This window comes from Astyanax mexicanus, chromosome 1, assembly GCF_023375975.1.
Source record: "Astyanax mexicanus isolate ESR-SI-001 chromosome 1, AstMex3_surface, whole genome shotgun sequence".
NCBI classification, from domain to species: domain Eukaryota; kingdom Metazoa; phylum Chordata; class Actinopteri; order Characiformes; family Acestrorhamphidae; genus Astyanax; species Astyanax mexicanus.
The window spans coordinates 74,160,443-74,178,150 of record NC_064408.1 but is presented as its reverse complement, the minus strand read 5'-3'; the positions used below and the strand labels follow the sequence as shown (position 1 = coordinate 74,178,150).

General features: G+C 37.6%; 2 protein-coding genes across 2 annotated transcripts; both read right to left on the bottom strand.

Annotated features, from left to right (window-relative positions):
• Positions 1–2,986: 2,986 nt before the first annotated feature.
• Positions 2,987–11,047, bottom strand: hsp90aa1.2 (heat shock protein 90, alpha (cytosolic), class A member 1, tandem duplicate 2). Its single transcript, XM_007230732.4, has 11 exons — positions 10,885–11,047; positions 7,480–7,629; positions 6,951–7,317; positions 6,532–6,665; positions 6,048–6,377; positions 5,774–5,939; positions 5,432–5,622; positions 4,757–4,904; positions 4,400–4,668; positions 3,966–4,299; positions 2,987–3,835 (listed from the first exon to the last, which is right to left on the bottom strand). Exons 2-11 carry the CDS (start codon positions 7,627–7,629, stop codon positions 3,726–3,728), a joined length of 2,199 nt encoding a protein of 732 aa, XP_007230794.3. The 5' UTR covers positions 10,885–11,047; the 3' UTR covers positions 2,987–3,725.
• A 175-nt stretch (positions 11,048–11,222) lies between these two features.
• Positions 11,223–15,888, bottom strand: hsp90aa1.1 (heat shock protein 90, alpha (cytosolic), class A member 1, tandem duplicate 1). Its single transcript, NM_001291257.1, is given in 11 exon segments — positions 11,223–11,589; positions 11,962–12,295; positions 12,401–12,669; positions 12,765–12,912; positions 13,007–13,197; positions 13,345–13,510; positions 13,614–13,913; positions 14,026–14,159; positions 14,249–14,615; positions 14,748–14,900; positions 15,766–15,888. Coding segments are annotated over 10 exon segments (2,172 nt in total). The 5' UTR covers positions 15,766–15,888; the 3' UTR covers positions 11,223–11,479.
• Between the last annotated feature and the right edge of the window lie 1,820 nt (positions 15,889–17,708).

The following is a 17,708-nucleotide window of genomic DNA, read 5'->3' as shown; positions in this document are numbered from 1 at the left end:
CAACCATCACAGATACCATAGCAAAACCTTAACAACCACCCAGCTACACCTTAGCTACAACCTAACAACCACTTAGCAACACCATTGTTACCATCACGGATACCATAGCAACACCTTAGCAACCACCTATCAACCACTTAGAAACAAACTTAGCAACCACAAAGGGCGCTATAGCAACACCTTAACAACCACTTAGCAACCAGCGGAAACACCATTTTAACCAGCCAAGAATTGACTCTGCAATCTAGTTTCGGATTAGTACCCTATGGCAGTGTTTCTCAACCAGGGTGCCGTCTGGCTTCATCGGGGGTGCCGTCAAAATATTGCGCCTCACGTGCATATTTCCTTTCCAGAGTCAGCTCGTGTCGGGGTGTGTCCCAAATCACAGGCAGCACTAATCGCGCTAATTGTGACGCGCTATTTTATTTCATATTCAGCCAGCAACACCCCCCGTTCTCACCTGAAGTACTGCGCCAGCACCCCCCCCCCCCCCGTTCTCACCTGAAGTACTGCGCCAGCACCCCCCCCCCCGTTCTCACCTGAAGTACTGCGCCAGCACCCCCCCCCCCACTTCTCACCTGAAGTACTGCGCCAGCACCCCCCCCCCCGTTCTCACCTGAAGTACTGCGCCAGCACCCCCCCCCCGTTCTCACCTGAAGTACTGCAACAGCACCCCCCCCCCCACTTCTCACCTGAAGTACTGCGCCAGCAAAACCCCCCCCCCCCCCCCCCCCCCGTAAACTGGGGTGCCTTGACATCTCGCATATATTTAAAGGGTGACGTGATAGAAAAAAGGTTGAGAAACACTGCCCTATGGTAAGCTTAAAACAACACTAGCAATACTCCATACTCTTTTTTTACCAGTAAAACTTAAATTACACATTTTTGTATTTTTTTTTTTTTATCCTTCATAAAAATATCAAACGTACAGTCTGACTACCCCATAAGAGCCCAGACCCAGTTCTGAATATAGGTACAAAATGTAAAATGAAATCTGTTAAATGAATTGAACAGCTAATTTCTGTTTTTTTCTTACATTTTATAACTCATATTTAAAAACTTTGCTCTAGAAGTCATGTCAGAACTAGTTATACGGAACATAAAACATTTTATTAAAGTGTTTAATTTGTGAGATACATATGTCACAATGGACTACTCATATTATCAGGACCACATATCCTAATGCAGTTTTGACTAGTCATAGTTATTGATTTATGAACAATTTCACTCTTTCACATTCTTTGATCTGTAATTACAGTTTAACTAGTAAAAAAAACCAGATATCTATAATTCCTTTTTAATAATAGCAAATCATATATAGTTTTAGATATCAGCATAGCTAGTTATATAACAAAAATCCTAAATTGTACATATGTGAAATTGTATTATGGAAATCTAAAATTGCATAAATTGCATATATCCTAAATGTACATGTTTACTGAAACATTTAAATTTTTTACTGGTCTGTATTACTGCACTCTAAAAAACAGAGGTACGAAACGAGTACTTTTTTGTACTCAAAGGTACACTCTTCATAATTGTACCCACAAAGGTACAATATTGGTCTTAACAGGGTCAGATTTGTTCCCTCTGAAGTACAAAGTGTTTTCTAACAGCAATCAGTACAAATTTGTACCATTTAACCAGCCAAAGGTACATTCTGTATTCTGTACCACTGTACTAATAAACAATATATATTTTATTTGCAATTTTTTTTATTTGAAAGCCAGACAATTTTGCATCATTAAGTTCTTGACACATATTTAGTTGATGATAATGTTTATAATCTATATGATCTATACTTGCATAAAAACCATGGGTACAAAAAAGGACTTTCACTGAAAGGTACTTTTTTGTACCTCAATATAAGGTACAGCCCCAGCGACAAGCTTTGTACCCTTTTAAGTACAAATCTGTACTTACTTTTCTTAGTGTGTGTGGAAATTTCTGGAATTACAATTTATACTGGTAAAAAAAAGTAGTTGCAGATATATGTGACTGACGTTTTTACTAATAAACATTTAACCATATACAAGATTCCATGTAGATCAACTGTAACATCAAGATCTGTAAATATGATTATATGATTTGGATATGATATATATTTGAAATTAGTTTCTTGTAAAATACTGATCTATTCTAGTAAATGACTAATCTGAAATTAGATTAATAACTTATTAATGATGAATTCACAGCCAGGAACAGACCCTAAAGCAGGGCTTCTGCTTTGAGTAGTTAAGTAATAAAGTAGTTGAGTAATAAATACTGGCTCAGTGCAGGTAATGTTATTGTGTAAGCTAAAAGTTAGGATTGCTTTTACGAGCTGGATATTGTTCTTTAATAAAGTTTTATTGTGTTCTTGCTAAGTCTTCTTTTATATTATAATGCTACAGGTAGCATATACTTAAATAATAATATTTTATAACAATAGTTTTATATGAAAGACACACTCCTAAGACAAAAGGAAAGCAGAACTACATACAAAACCATATTTATTGCAGTTGTTTAACCATGGTCCTGGAGAACCCCCTGGATTGGAGAATTGTACTTCAGTAGAAAGAAAACTAGGTTCTGGTGCCACCTGCTGTTTAAAATAGTAGTCCTCATGGTTTATTTGACTGAAACGGCTGACATGCCTTTAATTAAGCTTTAATTGTGGTATGTGGGTATTTGTGCCAATTTAGTATTTTATTTAAGTTAAATTGATGTTTTACTGAACCTGTGTCAAAGCAACATTGTACTGTAAATTGTTGTGTTGCATGATATGGTACTTTTCCAGAATGGTGACATCAAGAACTTTTGGATAAAATCTTGTACGTGTCAAATATTGTTTTAAATTATGTAGAAAAGTAGTAATTGAGTAATCTATAGATATAACTGATAAAATTATTGTAATGCTAATAATTACACTTGTAATAAGTTAAATGCATTTCAGATTTTTTGGGGCAAAAAAAGTGTATGATATTATCACACCAAAACCAAAAAGTTTGATATGGCAAAGTTTATTTTAGGGTCCCATTTTTGATGTCACATCATCTGACATAAAATATAACTTAGTCACACTTAAAAAACAGGGAAGAAAAAACAAAACAGTAGAATGTGAATAAATAAAAAAGTGCATACACAACTCAATACAAAAAAGAACAAAAAGAGGAAATGTGGGTTGGAAACTGGTGCTCTGAAACAAACACTAACTCTGGGAATGGATCTGAACAGCCGTTTAACAAGGCTAGAAGTACATCAACATTAGATTCAGGATTATTGACATTATGTGGGCTCAATTTGCACCCAGGCACCAAGCCAGGTATGGCTTTACAGGGCATGGACAGCTTAAAAGAACTGCATTTTTCACTTAACTCCTTTTTACATGTATGTTCTGTGTCTGTGATTAGTAGTTTCTTTACTTTTTGCATCTGGATTTACAGACACAAGTAAGATGTTGTTCTAAATTAAAGAGAATCCCAGTCAACAATGTTATTGAATAGCAAAAACAAAAAGTCAGTGCCTGGAAACCCGTTACTTAGAATTTTAAGCTTTGAAAACAAACAACTTTGCCATTACATACATGCATCTTTCTACACATGGAAAATCATGTGATTGTGCCATTGATCTAGACAAACCGTCAACAATAACAGCAGCCACCCAGGTGCAAGTCAAGCCCACCGATTAAACCCTGTACATTTTTACAGAACTATGAACTGACAAAAACTAGCAAAGTTGAGATTCTAGTCCACCTCCTCCATGCGAGATGTGTCATCATCCCCTTCCAATGGGGGCATGTCTTCAATTGGAGCAGATGAGGGCTCTTCAGTGGACAGGTCATCTTCATCAATGCCTGAAAAGGACAGGAAATGTACGTTGAGAATTCTCATAGCACACAAGTCTAAACATACAGAGTAGGTTCATTTTCCAGATCAATAATACTAAACTAAAAGTACACTTTCATACACAAACTGCTCACTTACCCAAGCCCAGCTTGATCATTCTGTAGATGCGGTTAGAGTGTGTCTGTGGGTCATCGAGCGTGAATCCAGAGGAAAGCAGCGCCGTCTCAAACAGTAAGATGACCAGGTCTTTCACAGATTTGTCATTCTTGTCAGCCTCTGCTTTCTGCCTGAGTGTTTCAATAATAGGATGATCAGGGTTAATCTCTAGATGTTTCTTGGCAGCCATGTAGCCCATGGTGGAGTTGTCCCTTAGAGCCTGGGCTTTCATAATCCTCTCCATGTTGGCTGTCCAGCCATATGTGCTGGTTACAATACAGCAGGGGGAGGACACCAGACGGTTTGAGACAGTAACCTGGGAGACAATATGAGAGAGTTAGTTAAAAGCACTCCTCACTTTCAAATTTAATCTCAGATTCTGAACCAAATTTTTCAACAAATTCAATTTCTCTTACCTTTTCAACCTTCTTCTCAAGGATGTCCTTCATGATTTTGCACAAGTTTTCAAACTGTGCCTTCTTCTCCTCCTGCTTCTTCTTCTCCTCCTCATCCTCAGGAAGTTCCAGGCCCTCTTTGGTCACTGACACCAAATTCTTGCCCTCAAACTCCTTCAACTGCTGAACACAGTACTCATCAATGGGCTCGATCATGTAGATCACCTCTAGACCAGCTTTGCGTAGACGTTCCACAAAGGCAGAGTTGGCCACCTGATCTTTGGTCTCACCTGCAAAATTTTTAATACCAAGTTTAGATATTCAAGCAGTCTGAGTGAAGTGCTAAAACCCTTTACCTCTAAACTTTAGAGTCCTTACCAGTAATGTAGTAGATGTGCTTCTGTGTGTCCTTCATACGGGTGACGTAATCTTTAAGGGACACCATCTCATCCCCAGAGGCAGAAGTGTAGTATCGGAGCAGCTCGGACAGCTTTTTCCTGTTCTGAGAGTCTTCATGGATTCCAAGCTATTGAAGGAACACAAAGTAAGACCCTTTAGACCACTTTCACAAAGTTACAGTTTCAGCTTTCAGCAAGCTACAGTTTCTCGAATTTCTAAACTCTTTTGAGTGTTTTATTAGGATAAATATACACTAATCAGCTTTGGACCGGTTTACTGGATCAGAATGAAAGACAAACAGGTGGCAAGCAGGTGACATGTGGCTAGCAGGGCATATGGTAGTGTTCTCTAATTCCACTCTAGCAGGATCACAGAATTGCAGTTAAGGGTTTCGCCTTTTCAACCACATTTAAGGAAGGCCTTCATATTGGTACACACAAAGGTACACTTAATAAAGTGTATTTTCTGATATTTGAGACACTGTATATGTGCCAAAAAATAAATTAGTCATCAAATCTTTAATGATTGACAATCTTGTACAAGCTGTATACAAAATATTTTAATACAATGGTGCCAACATTTAAAAAGGAGGATTCACAAACCTCACTTATCTGTAGTCTAATAATTTTTACAAGATTTAACAACATAACCTACCTTGATGTTCTTGGAGAACTGTTCATAGAACTTCTTGTAGTTGTCCTTGTCCTCAGCCAGTTCAGTGAAGAGCTCAAGGCATTTCTTGACCAGGTTCTTTCGGATGACTTTAAGGATCTTGCTTTGTTGCAGCATCTCTCTGGAGATGTTCAGGGGCAGATCCTCAGAGTCTACAACACCCCTGATGAAATCTATAAGTGCAAATATAACATTTAAGTTCAACTGATCGAGCAATAAATGCATTATAGTTGTGGGCATCCCTCTAGGTTGCACAAGACATGCTCAATACAGTACTAGTGCTCACGATGTGGCTAGAAATAAAAATGATAATTGTGTACTTACTAAGGTATTCTGGAATGAGTTCATCACAGTTGTCCATGATGAAGACCCTGCGCACATACAGCTTAATGTTGTTCTTTTTCTTCTTGTTCTCAAAGAGGTCAAAAGGAGCTCTGCGAGGTACAAAAAGGAGTGCACGGAACTCCAGCTGGCCCTCCACAGAGAAGTGCTGTAAAGACAACAAGTATAACAATTTAGTGACCATTTTTATTTTAGATAATTTATAATACATATTGTAATCACCTCTCACTTTCAATTTATATTATAATACACATACCTTCACTGCAAGGTGATCCTCCCAGTCATTTGTCAGACTCTTGTAGAATTCCCCATACTCCTCATTTGTGATGTCATCAGGGTTACGAGTCCACAGAGGCTTGGTCTTATTGAGCTCTTCCTGGTCAATGTACTTCTCCTTGATTTTCTTCTTTTTCTTCTTCTTGTCTGCATCCTTGTCATGGTCATCATCATCTGAGCCAACATCCTCAATCTCTGGCTTGTCTTCATCTTTCTCTTCTTCTTCTTCTTCTTCTTCTTCAGTTTTTTCCTTTTCCTTTTCTTCTTCAGCTTCATCGTCACTCACCTCCTTGTCACGTTCTTTCTCCACCTTTACAGTCAGAAAATTTGCAAAAAAAACAACAACTTATAAACACTAAAGTGGTGCCTCTTTGGAAAATTAACTGTATACAAATTTGCACATTAACAGAGAGTGCTGTAAATGTGTGTGTGTGTGTGTGTGTTGGGGGGGGGGGGCTACTTACATAAAGAGTGATAGGATAGCCAATAAACTGTGAGTGCTTCTTTACAATCTCCTTAATTCGCCTCTCTTCAATGTATTCGGTCTGATCCTCCTTCAGATGTAGAATCACTTTTGTGCCCCGGTTAACTGGCTCAGCTAAAAGAAGAAACATAAAGGAAACATGTAACAGACTGATAATGCATACTACAAATATATTGTTCACAAATAGAAGCACTAACAAAACACATTTAATCCTATTTAAACTATACATAAGCAATAAATAAAACCTTAGAAAGGTAGGATTCCCTGAATGATGTTTGTAGTACAATTATATATTTTGTAACGTGGTATCTTTAATGAAAAACTACATGAAAAATACATGTTATCAAAATTGTTTGTTATATTTATGTTTAAATAATTTTCAGTATTTGAACTACTTACAGTTGTCCACCTTTACTGTGAAGGAACCTCCAGCAGAGGATTCCCAGGCATACTGCTCATCATCATTGTGTTTGGTGATGACTGTGACTTTCTCTGCTACCAGGTAGGCTGAGTAGAAACCCACACCGAATTGGCCAATCATGGAGATGTCAGCTCCAGCCTGCAGAGCCTCCATGAAGGCCTTGGTTCCAGACTTGGCAATGGTGCCCAGGTTGTTGATGAGATCGGCCTTGGTCATGCCAATGCCAGTGTCAATGATAGTCAGTGTGCGCTCCTCTTTGTTGGGAATGATCTCAATTTTTAGGTCTTTTCCAGAATCCAGCTTGCTTGGTTCAGTAAGACTTTCATATCGGATTTTGTCCAAAGCCTTAAAAAGAGAAATCCACAATTCAAATTCTATATAGTAAATTTAGCTTTTTTTGTTATGTAACCTAAAGAACATTTTTATATTGCTTTTGCACAAAAATGCAAACAACACTTCTACATAACTATTTTATTACTGTTTATTACACAAATCCAGCAAGCTTACATCTGAGGAGTTTGAGATGAGCTCCCTGAGGAAAATCTCTTTATTTGAGTAGAATGTGTTGATGATCAGGGACATCAACTGGGCAATTTCTGCCTGAAAGGCAAAGGTCTCTGCCTCGTCCTCCATTGGTTGGTCGTGTGCTTCAGGCATCTGTAAGAGACACACAAGGCCAATATTTTTTTAAATTAAACATACAGCTAAAATTAAGTTCAACAATTTAATAAACATTTTATTACATTTAAAAAAGCAGACTGTTGTTTCTGTCAAATGCAAAAGTACCAACACAGTACCCAGTCTACTGTAGTATCCTTCAAGAGAGAATGTTTTGTACTCAGTGCTTAAAAATATATGAGCTCTTGCTTTCATCAGAACCACAAGTCTTTTTCTATGCACCTAAAACTTTCACCTTTTTTTTTGGAAGGATTTACTGATATTTACTTTAATCAATCGTTCAATCGTTCCAGTGCAATAATCCCTGTGCCACAAGCACCAAAATATAAGCAATAAGGCCTGTCACAATAAGCCATTTAGGACAATATAATGTCTCACTGAAAACCATTTAATACCAATAAAGTACACATAAGAGTTTAACAATGTAATAAAGCATTTATATATTGTTTTAGAAAGCACCGTACTTTAACTACTAAGAACCTTCAGATATGGGCATTTTAATGGCTTTATGTTTTAATATCCTAAATAAAAGATAAATAATATAAACCACTGTTTGAAATAAAGTTGACTGAACAGCTCATTCATGTAAATAGGCTTTTCTTTCCAAGTAAACACATACTGAGGTCTGCAAAAATGACTTAAGGTTATGGCCATACATTATACAAGTATTTGATGATGTAATCATCATGATAGGCATATAATCAATACAGCTTGTGCTGAACAGTTGGAAGGGTGTTCTTTTCATCGTTTTTTGCAACAGTAGGTTTGTTCATCACTGGATTGGACTGTTTAGATAGCAGGTGCTTTGAAAACTTTAAACATTGACTTTTGTAGTGAAGACACAGGAAAGGTTTTCCTTGTATTTGTGCAGGTGTCACCATTAATATGATTTCCTAGAATTCCTACTAATTCTTCTACACATAATGTACGCATGTTTAAATATTTTATTTGCATTATGTGCACAATCGTCACACCACAAGATGCCCGATGTCACATAATGCAACTACTTGCTTAATATTTAAAAAAAATACACTATAATATCTTGTCATGTTTGGATTCCTGATTTCTGGAGGAATCCTGGTAAAAATACCTATATTTCCCATTTCGGTGTCAATTTCAGTGCCTGTACTGAAGAACAGCAAAATAATGCAATGATTTTTAATTATATACATTTTGACATCAGTTAATCTTAATCTATAATGCAGACATGTTTGATAATGGGAGCCTAAGGTTTTTGCATGACTTTTTTTTTGCATTACCGTGTTAACACATGCAGTTAATCTGGAAACTTATCATGATTTAGTCACAGAATATTGTAGTGATTAGTATAATTATTTTTTAAGGGATTGGCACCAATAATACTAATCTAAGTGTTTGTAATACTTATTATTTTAACACATTTAAATACCCATTACGAACAGCTTAGTCTTAAGGAAGAAAAGTGTGTTAAATCATGATTAATAGCTATTATTTTTTAATTAGTACATTTTTTTTAACTGATTGACATCACTTATAAATTACTAATACTGCTTTGACTAAAGAACTCTTGTAGAACCACATTTTCAATTGTGTGCTTTTAATGCTGTTTACAGTCTTATCAAGCCATTGTATTAGTTATATAGAAATGACATAATCACTAAAAAAAGGATTAAAAGCTCACGTGCAATGCTGCGTGTATAAACCCCACCCGCCCATACTCACTAGCTATATTATTCATACTACTCTCACTACACTGATGAATGCAGCAAGGCCAGCGCCGTGTGTAAACTAGCTATTCACACTATTATTAATCACTACACCCTGTCTCCTTATCGATCATTTCTCAGGACAGGTCTATGGCCACATGGCTTAGTGATCCGATGGCAGAAAGGCGCCACCTGCTGGTCAGAGCGATGTACAGCACGCTTCTAGAACTTACCAGCCTCGCGGCGCAGCAGCACATGCATAACAATCCATGGAGAGCTGTGGCTCTCAAACACTGCTATCCTATAACTGTGAGCATGGCGGCCACATCAGGTCCTGACAGAGTGCATTAATCAGACTAGATAAGATAGACAGACTCCTAGCTGTGTAATCTTGCAGTATAGTCAACAGCACAGTTTTATTATTTAACCTAAGATAACATTGAGTATTTCCAGCAAAGGTGCATTAATGTCTGTTTTCTTACTGTAACAAGTTAGCTAGAGTTATATAACCTATGTTAGCTAGATTACATACACTTTATGATGAAGTCTATTCAATTTAAATGGCTTTTATTGTGACGATTTAACGAGGTTAAGTAGGTTAGATGTTGTAGGGCACAGTGTTCTTGTAGGATGCAGGTTGTATCGATGTGAAAATCATACTAATCTACACTAGCTTAGGGTAAAATAGCTGAAGCCAAACTTTGCAATGGCCATGGTCAATTAGCCTTCATCTCTCTCTCTCTATCTGTATGATCAGCCTAATGCCGGTGATGCCTAGGAGGCGATATTCACTTAGCTTAAGTTAGCCTGCCATCTGTCCAACCGGGGGGTGTTCTGTCGAATTGTGCTACCTTGTCAAACTGTGCTATCTTAGGATATATTTAACTGTAAAAATACAAAAGAAGCTCTATATTACAGCATGGTTCCTGTAGAAGTCCCAGTAGATGCAGAGTTAATATAGTTGGACAGCGTAAATCACTCTATCATGGTAAAGTTATGGCAATGAGAGCGCATTACAAACTGCTTTTGTATTTTTTTTTAAATAATTTAATTAAATCATAATTTTGTATTTATTATTATTATTATTATTTTTATTACTATTATTATTATCTAGGTTGTTTATTGCACAAAAACACTCAAAATACAGATTTATTATTAACAAAAAATACGAGTAACGTTAATAATCACAAAAATGTACGTCAGCGCATGCGCAGTGCCTTTAGGAAGCACGTATCGATGGGTAGCACAACTCGACAGAACACCGGCGAGCTAACGCTAACCTGCAGGAACATTTCCATTCTGAACTAACTGAAGAAGTTTAACACTAGAGTTAATTCATTATTATTAACAGTATTAGTACACAGAGCTACAGCTGCCATCATGCACAACGTTAGGTTAGCTAACCCAGATTATTCAAACCAAACATACCTAGTTAGTTAGTTATGTTAACTGTGTCTCCGGATTTAAATATATGTAGGCTACAGTTATAAATTTAGCTCCTCCTTGTTTTATTTATCTGACTGATAATCCATGCCTCGACCCGTCTTACCTCGACAGATCCTGACACAGGGTCGTGCTGGAATGCTGCTGTGTGTGTGTTGGGTACGTGTGGTCCTCTCCGCGGCTCTGAGCGCTGTAACACTGTCAGAGCTGTGAGAGCCGGGCTTATAAAGCGCTGGGCTCGGACTGTTCCAGAAGCCCGCTGATCCAGAACACTCGAGAATCTTCCCTGCGCGCGCTCTGTTGCAGGAGCGGGGCGGGACTAAGCTCTGTCTATCAAGGCACTGAGAAAGAGGGACTGGTCCTATGTAGCTAAATGTTCTTTAAAAATTGTTCTAAAAAATATTAAATGAACAACAACAAAAAAAATCACCACAACTCATTTAATTTCTGCACAATATTTTATTAGAAAGTTGCTTTGCTTCCTTAAAAAAGTTACACCATAAAAAAAACAAAATTAAAAATGATATATTTTCTAATCACAAACTCCGACAAGGCACAACATATCTTCCAAAACAAAACTAATCGAAAGGTTAAAGAATAAATAGACTATCTAGCTAGGCAATGTGTTTCAAAATTAAACAGTGTTTAAATTAAACAGATTTACATTTAGATTTGTTCTGTGCTATTTCTACTTCAAAATCTTAGTCAACTTCTTCCATTCTTGATGTGTCATCGTCTCCCTCCAGGACAGGCATGTCCTCCTCAGTGGGCTGAAGAATGTCCTCAACCGCCGAATCATCATCATCAATGCCTATTAAAGAAAAATAAGGATGAAAGTATTAGAAATGTAGCTTTTTCCATGTCATTTGTGTGCCACTGCCTCTGAAGCATGGGTGTGACATCTGATATCCCTGCTTTAAAAAATCCAGCTCAAGACCAGCTGGTCATCCTATACTGATCAAGAGCTGGTTAACGAGCTATCCTATCCTGTCAGCAAAGGGTATGTTTTACTGGATGACCAGCTGGTCTTGAGATGGATTTTTATAGAAGCATTAGCTGCATAGGGCTGTTATGACTGCAGGTTTTTAGAAAGAAAACCTGCAGCCACAACAGCCTTCTTTAGGTAAGGTCTGACACCCCATATCTAAAGTAAGCATACACATGTTTTTGGCTTGCAACTCACCAAGACCAAGTTTAATCATTCTGTAGATGCGGTTAGCATGTGTCTGTGGGTCCTCCAGGGTGAATCCAGAAGAAAGTAGGGCAGTCTCGAAGAGCAGAATAACAAGGTCTTTCACCGCTTTGTCATTTTTGTCAGCCTCAGCTTTCTCTCTCAGGGTCTCAACGATGGGGTGCAGGGGGTTAATCTCTAGATGTTTCTTGGCAGTCATGTAGCCCATGGTGGAGTTGTCCCTCAGAGCCTGCGACTTCATTATCCTTTCCATGTTGGCTGTCCAGCCATATGTGCTGGTAACGATGCAGCAAGGAGAGGCGACCAGGCGGTTGGACACAGTAACCTTAATGGAGATGAAAGATTGGTTATTATACAACAGTTTTAATCTCAGGTTGAGGGCACTGTGTGCATTATGTTTGTTAGAGATTTAAGTATTTTTTGTGTTTACCTTTTCAATTTTCTTATCCAGAATGTCTTTCATAATCTTGCAAAGGTTTTCAAACTTGGTTTTCAGTTCATCTTGCTTTTTCTTTTCTTCTTCATCTTCAGGAAGCTCCAGACCTTCTTTGGTAACTGACAACAGGTTTTTGCCATCATATTCTTTAAGCTGCTGAACACAGTACTCATCAATGGGCTCGATCATGTAGATCACCTCTAGGCCGGCTTTGCGTAGACGTTCCACAAAGGCAGAGTTGGCCACCTGATCCTTTGTCTCACCTGGAGGAAAGGGGGAACATATGTTTTAGTTAAGTGATATTTAAGACCAATAATGGGTTTTTGTGCTATTTAATAATGAATGCCAAATAACTAACCAGTAATATAGTAGATGTGCTTCTGGCTGTCTTTCATGCGGGACACGTAGTCCTTGAGAGACACCATCTCATCACCAGAGTTGGAGGTGTAGTAGCGCAACAGCTCTGAGAGCTTCTTGCGGTTCTGAGAATCTTCATGGATACCAAGCTGGAAAAGAAAAGGAAATGTGAGATGTTTATGTTTCTATTTTTTATTCATGTTATTTTACCAATTCTTATGATTATGATTAATGCAAATATACCTTGATGTTCTTGGAAAACTGCTCATATAACTTCTTGTAGTTGTCCTTGTCCTCTGAGATTTCAGTGAAGAGCTCAAGGCACTTCTTGACCAGGTTCTTTCGGATGACTTTGAGGATCTTGCTCTGTTGCAGCATCTCTCTGGAGATGTTTAGGGGCAGATCCTCAGAGTCTACCACACCCTTCATAAAATCTAATAACATAAGAGGATGGTAATTTAATTAGCAGGCATTAAATGTCACATTTACAGTACAATGCTTTTCGTGGTGTCAATCAGAAGTAAAATTCATATATATATTTTCATGTTGGATATCGGTTTCAGGAAAATTGTGACACTTACTGAGATATTCAGGCATTAGCTCCTCACAGTTGTCCATAATGAAGACTCTGCGCACATAGAGTTTAATGTTGTTTCTCTTCTTCTTGTTCTCAAAAAGATCAAAAGCTGCCCTTCTTGGCACAAACAGCAAAGCACGGAACTCCAGCTGGCCCTCCACTGAGAAGTGCTGTATGATGGAGTAAAATATGTGTGAGTATTTGAGAAAAAAAAAATCTAACAATAGAGGAAAACATATTTTAGATTTATTTTTAATACTTAAACCAACTCACCTTGACTGCAAGGTGATCCTCCCAATCATTTGTAAGGCTTTTGTAGAACTCGCCGTATTCTTCATTGGTGATGTCATCAGGGTTACGGGTCCAGATAGGCTTGGTCTTGTTCAGCTCTTGGGCATCAATGTACTTTTCCTTGACCTTCTTCTTCCTCTTGTTTTTGTTACCCTTGCTGTCCTCATCCTCATCGGATCCCACATCCTCAATCTTGGGCTTGTCTTTGTCTTCAGCAGCTGGTACCTCCTCCTCCTTCTCTCCCTCTTCCAGATCAACCTCTTTTTCTCTCTGTTTCTCCACCTATGCAATGATGGTTAAAAAATGTTTATAAAGAATGACACCACATTAATGTTGTGCAAAACATTTACTGAATTACAGAAAAAATCCTGTCAAATATATTAGTAGCACTTACAAAGAGAGTGATGGGATAGCCGATAAACTGTGAGTGCTTCTTCACAACTTCCTTGATGCGCTTCTCCTCTGTATATTCAGACTGATCTTCCTTTAGATGAAGAATCACCTTTGTGCCACGACCGATAGACTCACCTGCAAATCCAAAACACAAATGTAATACTGTACAATTTTTAAGCCTTTTATGTGTGTGTGTTTGTCAAATGTTTGTTTTGATATCCTACCATTGTCTGGCTTAACTGTAAAGGATCCCCCAGCTGCAGACTCCCAGACATACTGCTCATCATCATTGTGTTTGGTGATGACTGTGACTCTCTCTGCTACCAGGTAGGCTGAGTAGAAACCCACACCGAATTGGCCAATCATGGAGATGTCAGCTCCAGCCTGCAGAGCCTCCATGAAGGCCTTGGTTCCAGACTTGGCAATGGTGCCCAGGTTGTTGATGAGATCGGCCTTGGTCATGCCAATTCCAGTGTCAATGATGGTCAGTGTGCGGTTCTTCAGGTCAGGAATGAGCTCAATCTTCAGGTCTTTGCAGGACTCAAGTTTACTTGGGTCTGTCAAGCTCTCATATCTGATCTTGTCCAGGGCCTGTGAAGTGGAACGAAGGGTGAAACATAGAAAAATACATTAAACATTAAAAAGAGCAAAAAGTGTAATTTCTATCAGAACAGTAGCTTAAATCTTGGAGCGTCGTTGTCCAAATAAGGAGGAAGAACTTACATCTGAGGAGTTTGAGATGAGCTCTCTGAGGAAGATTTCTTTGTTGGAATAAAAGGTGTTGATGATCAGGGACATCAACTGAGCAATTTCAGCCTGAAAGGCAAAAGTCTCCACATCCTCCTCCATCACAGGCTGGGCAGCTTTCTCTGGCATCTGAAAGAAGCATAATGTAGTTATTAATAATAGTAGTAGTAGTAGTAGACCTTTTATGCTAAGAGTGCATAAAGGCGTAATTACATATTATTTGTATGTTATGTTACAAATACCTTCCTACTTTTTCCTACATTTTAATTGCTATGCAAATTCAATGTAATAAGTGTTTAAGGTTATTACTGCTTGAAAAGTGACTAAAGATTAATTGTTGCATTCAAGATTTTTTTTTATTATTAATTTAAAATTTTATATTTTTTGATAATGCAAATAATATTTTTTCTCATTTAGCTACAAGAATGCAAATTTTTGAAAAGCAGGGCTAGTACAGAAAATGCCAGCTGCTCACACTCCTCTACACATTTGGCACCAGCTGCTCTTACAGCACCTGTCAGGCCTTTGATTGGGGGAGGAGTGTCATATGTTCTTCATATAATGTAAAAATAAATTGGTGAAATTATGACTTGAATACAATAGACTAATTCACACTAGTTCTAGCAACTCAAGCAATCTAATCTGGTCTCCTCATGTTTCACGGTCTGTGAAGGTCTTGGTACTGCCTGCAGCTGCCATGTCTGCTACCATGCTGTTTGCCATGTGCTCCCTGACTGACCTTTTGTCATGAAACTACTGAAGACAGATACAAGCATTGCTTTTTGCCCTGATAATTATAAAAGCACTGCGATCTTATCAATGCACATAATGTGATTGTTTATCTCACATTAACAGTAAGGCAAATATTTCCTATCAAAGAAATTAAATATCTATCGTCCTTAAGGATTTAAAAAACCTGTGTCTAATTCAAGTACAAAACTTCTGGTAAACGTAGTGATGGCTCTGGTAAGTTAATATCTTGCATGAATCTTACCTTTGGTTTTGTCTTAAAGTCTTCTATTGGAAATGATGGACAAGTCTTCTGGTGTATGGAGGTTTACTCCACTTGGTGCGAGTCTTCTCGTAGTCTTGTGTATAGAGCTATGCTCCTTGCAGTTCGTCTGTCTGCTATCTGCCGAGCGAAGGGCCTACGTCTGTCTTTTTATACAGGGAGGACACGTTTCTCGAAACTCCCATTCAGAAGGTTCCAGAAGGAATACCCACAGGAGTGGATAGGGGAGACAGGGTTGGGTGTGTGTTTGGGAGGTGTCCACACCACGTTTCCTTTTAGGGCCACAAGAGGTGTCTGTCAATCACAGCAAGAACCTTCCGGATGGTCAGCAGCACATGGCCATGTCGGCGTCACGGCTGGGGCAGTGATTTTCTCCCAGCTACACAATGGTAGCAGCCCAATGGCCACACAGGTGTTATCACCAATAAACTCTCATTGGTATGTGAATCCAAAGTGCTGAAATTCACTGCTTGAACAAATGCCAGGCCCAAGCCTACAGGAAATAATAAACCCTCCTGGACAGTTAAGACAAATGGGAAATTGCATTTCAACTGACTTTCATTGTTTGATTTGTAGGTAACACATTGAGGAGGTTAACTCAAAGCTTGCCCTAGTTTTAGTCATACTTAGTTCTTGCTTTTATTTTGGAATGGTTTTCTTTTACTTTAACTGATGGTGGGCGATATGGCAACACTATATCACATACAAATATGTGATATTCAATGTTTTGTGTGTTAAATACTGTACTGGAATAAATGTGACTAAATATAGTAGACTCTAAAAATAAAAAAAACTTTAAAAAATACCTTAATTAATCATTGGTTTAATAAAGGTTAAACAAAAATAAAAGTATTTTATACAACATATTAAGTAGAACAATATACTTTGTTTGGTATTTTAAGTCCTCTTAATAAACTCTACATGCTCAGAAATCCTGTTCTGGTCAAATGCCACAATACCAATAACAATACCACAGGCTTTTTTACATAAAGGCATGCCTACAAAAATATTATTGTATTGTATTTTATTAAACTTTTATTAACCTGTTATTATAATTTATTACATGAAACGGTACAAACTATAGGTTATATAAGAATGCATTACATTGTTTCACCAACTTTTCATTTAAAGATTTTTGGGACCTGAATAAAAACAGTTAAGTTGCCTGTTACCACATTACAATTGTACTGCATAAATCCTACTGTTATTATTTTTCCAAACCATCACATCTCTATATTTGTGCAATTTGTCCAGTTACCATGAGTTAAACTGATTATTGACTAGAACAAAGGAAAGACAGAGCCTGGGTCCGTATATAAAAAGGTTAGCATTAGCATGATAGTGTTTTAGCCTATGACTATCTTGGTTTCTCCCAAGTTTAACAGAAGACTCCACATCCAGCAAACACACATATTTGTCACAGGGTTTCAGCATTTTTACCACTCTGCTACAACATTGGACTGTTCATGTTTGATAATGTTTTGACAATAATGTTGTCAAAACCGCATTAATAAGTTTAAAGCGTGTCTTGGCCAATTCCCAACTGTCCAAATTACAATCATGTATCATTGTCTTTTATGAGAAAACAGAACAAATCATACATTTTAAAACATGTTGCATTTCAATGTTGTGGTGATATGTGAAGAAGATATGCTTCTCAATCAATTAGAGCTATATTTCAGAAAGAAGCCATAGTGAGTTTGGAAAAATGTTATGGAAAAACTTGATAAAATTTGTTGCATATTGATATTGGATTTTCTTTGTACAGGTTTTGTTTTTAGTAAAAAACGTTCAACATAAGATAGATCAGTATTATATCATTAATTATAATTTTAGGTACATTTTATATTTATAGATGTAAAGTTAAAATGAGCATCATCCCACTGTTTGTGTTTTTTGAAATTGAAATCAAAATGTATATGCAA

Coding starts and splice junctions, on each gene's coding strand:
- hsp90aa1.2 (XM_007230732.4), bottom strand. CDS start 7,629: ATGCCTGAAGCACACGACCAACCAATGGAGGACGAGGCAGAGACCTTT. Junction 5,623..5,773: donor ACTCATTCCAGAATACCTTA/GTAAGTACACAA, acceptor TTGCACTTATAG/ATTTCATCAGGGGTGTTGTA. Junction 4,669..4,756: donor GCACATCTACTACATTACTG/GTAAGGACTCTA, acceptor AAAATTTTGCAG/GTGAGACCAAAGATCAGGTG.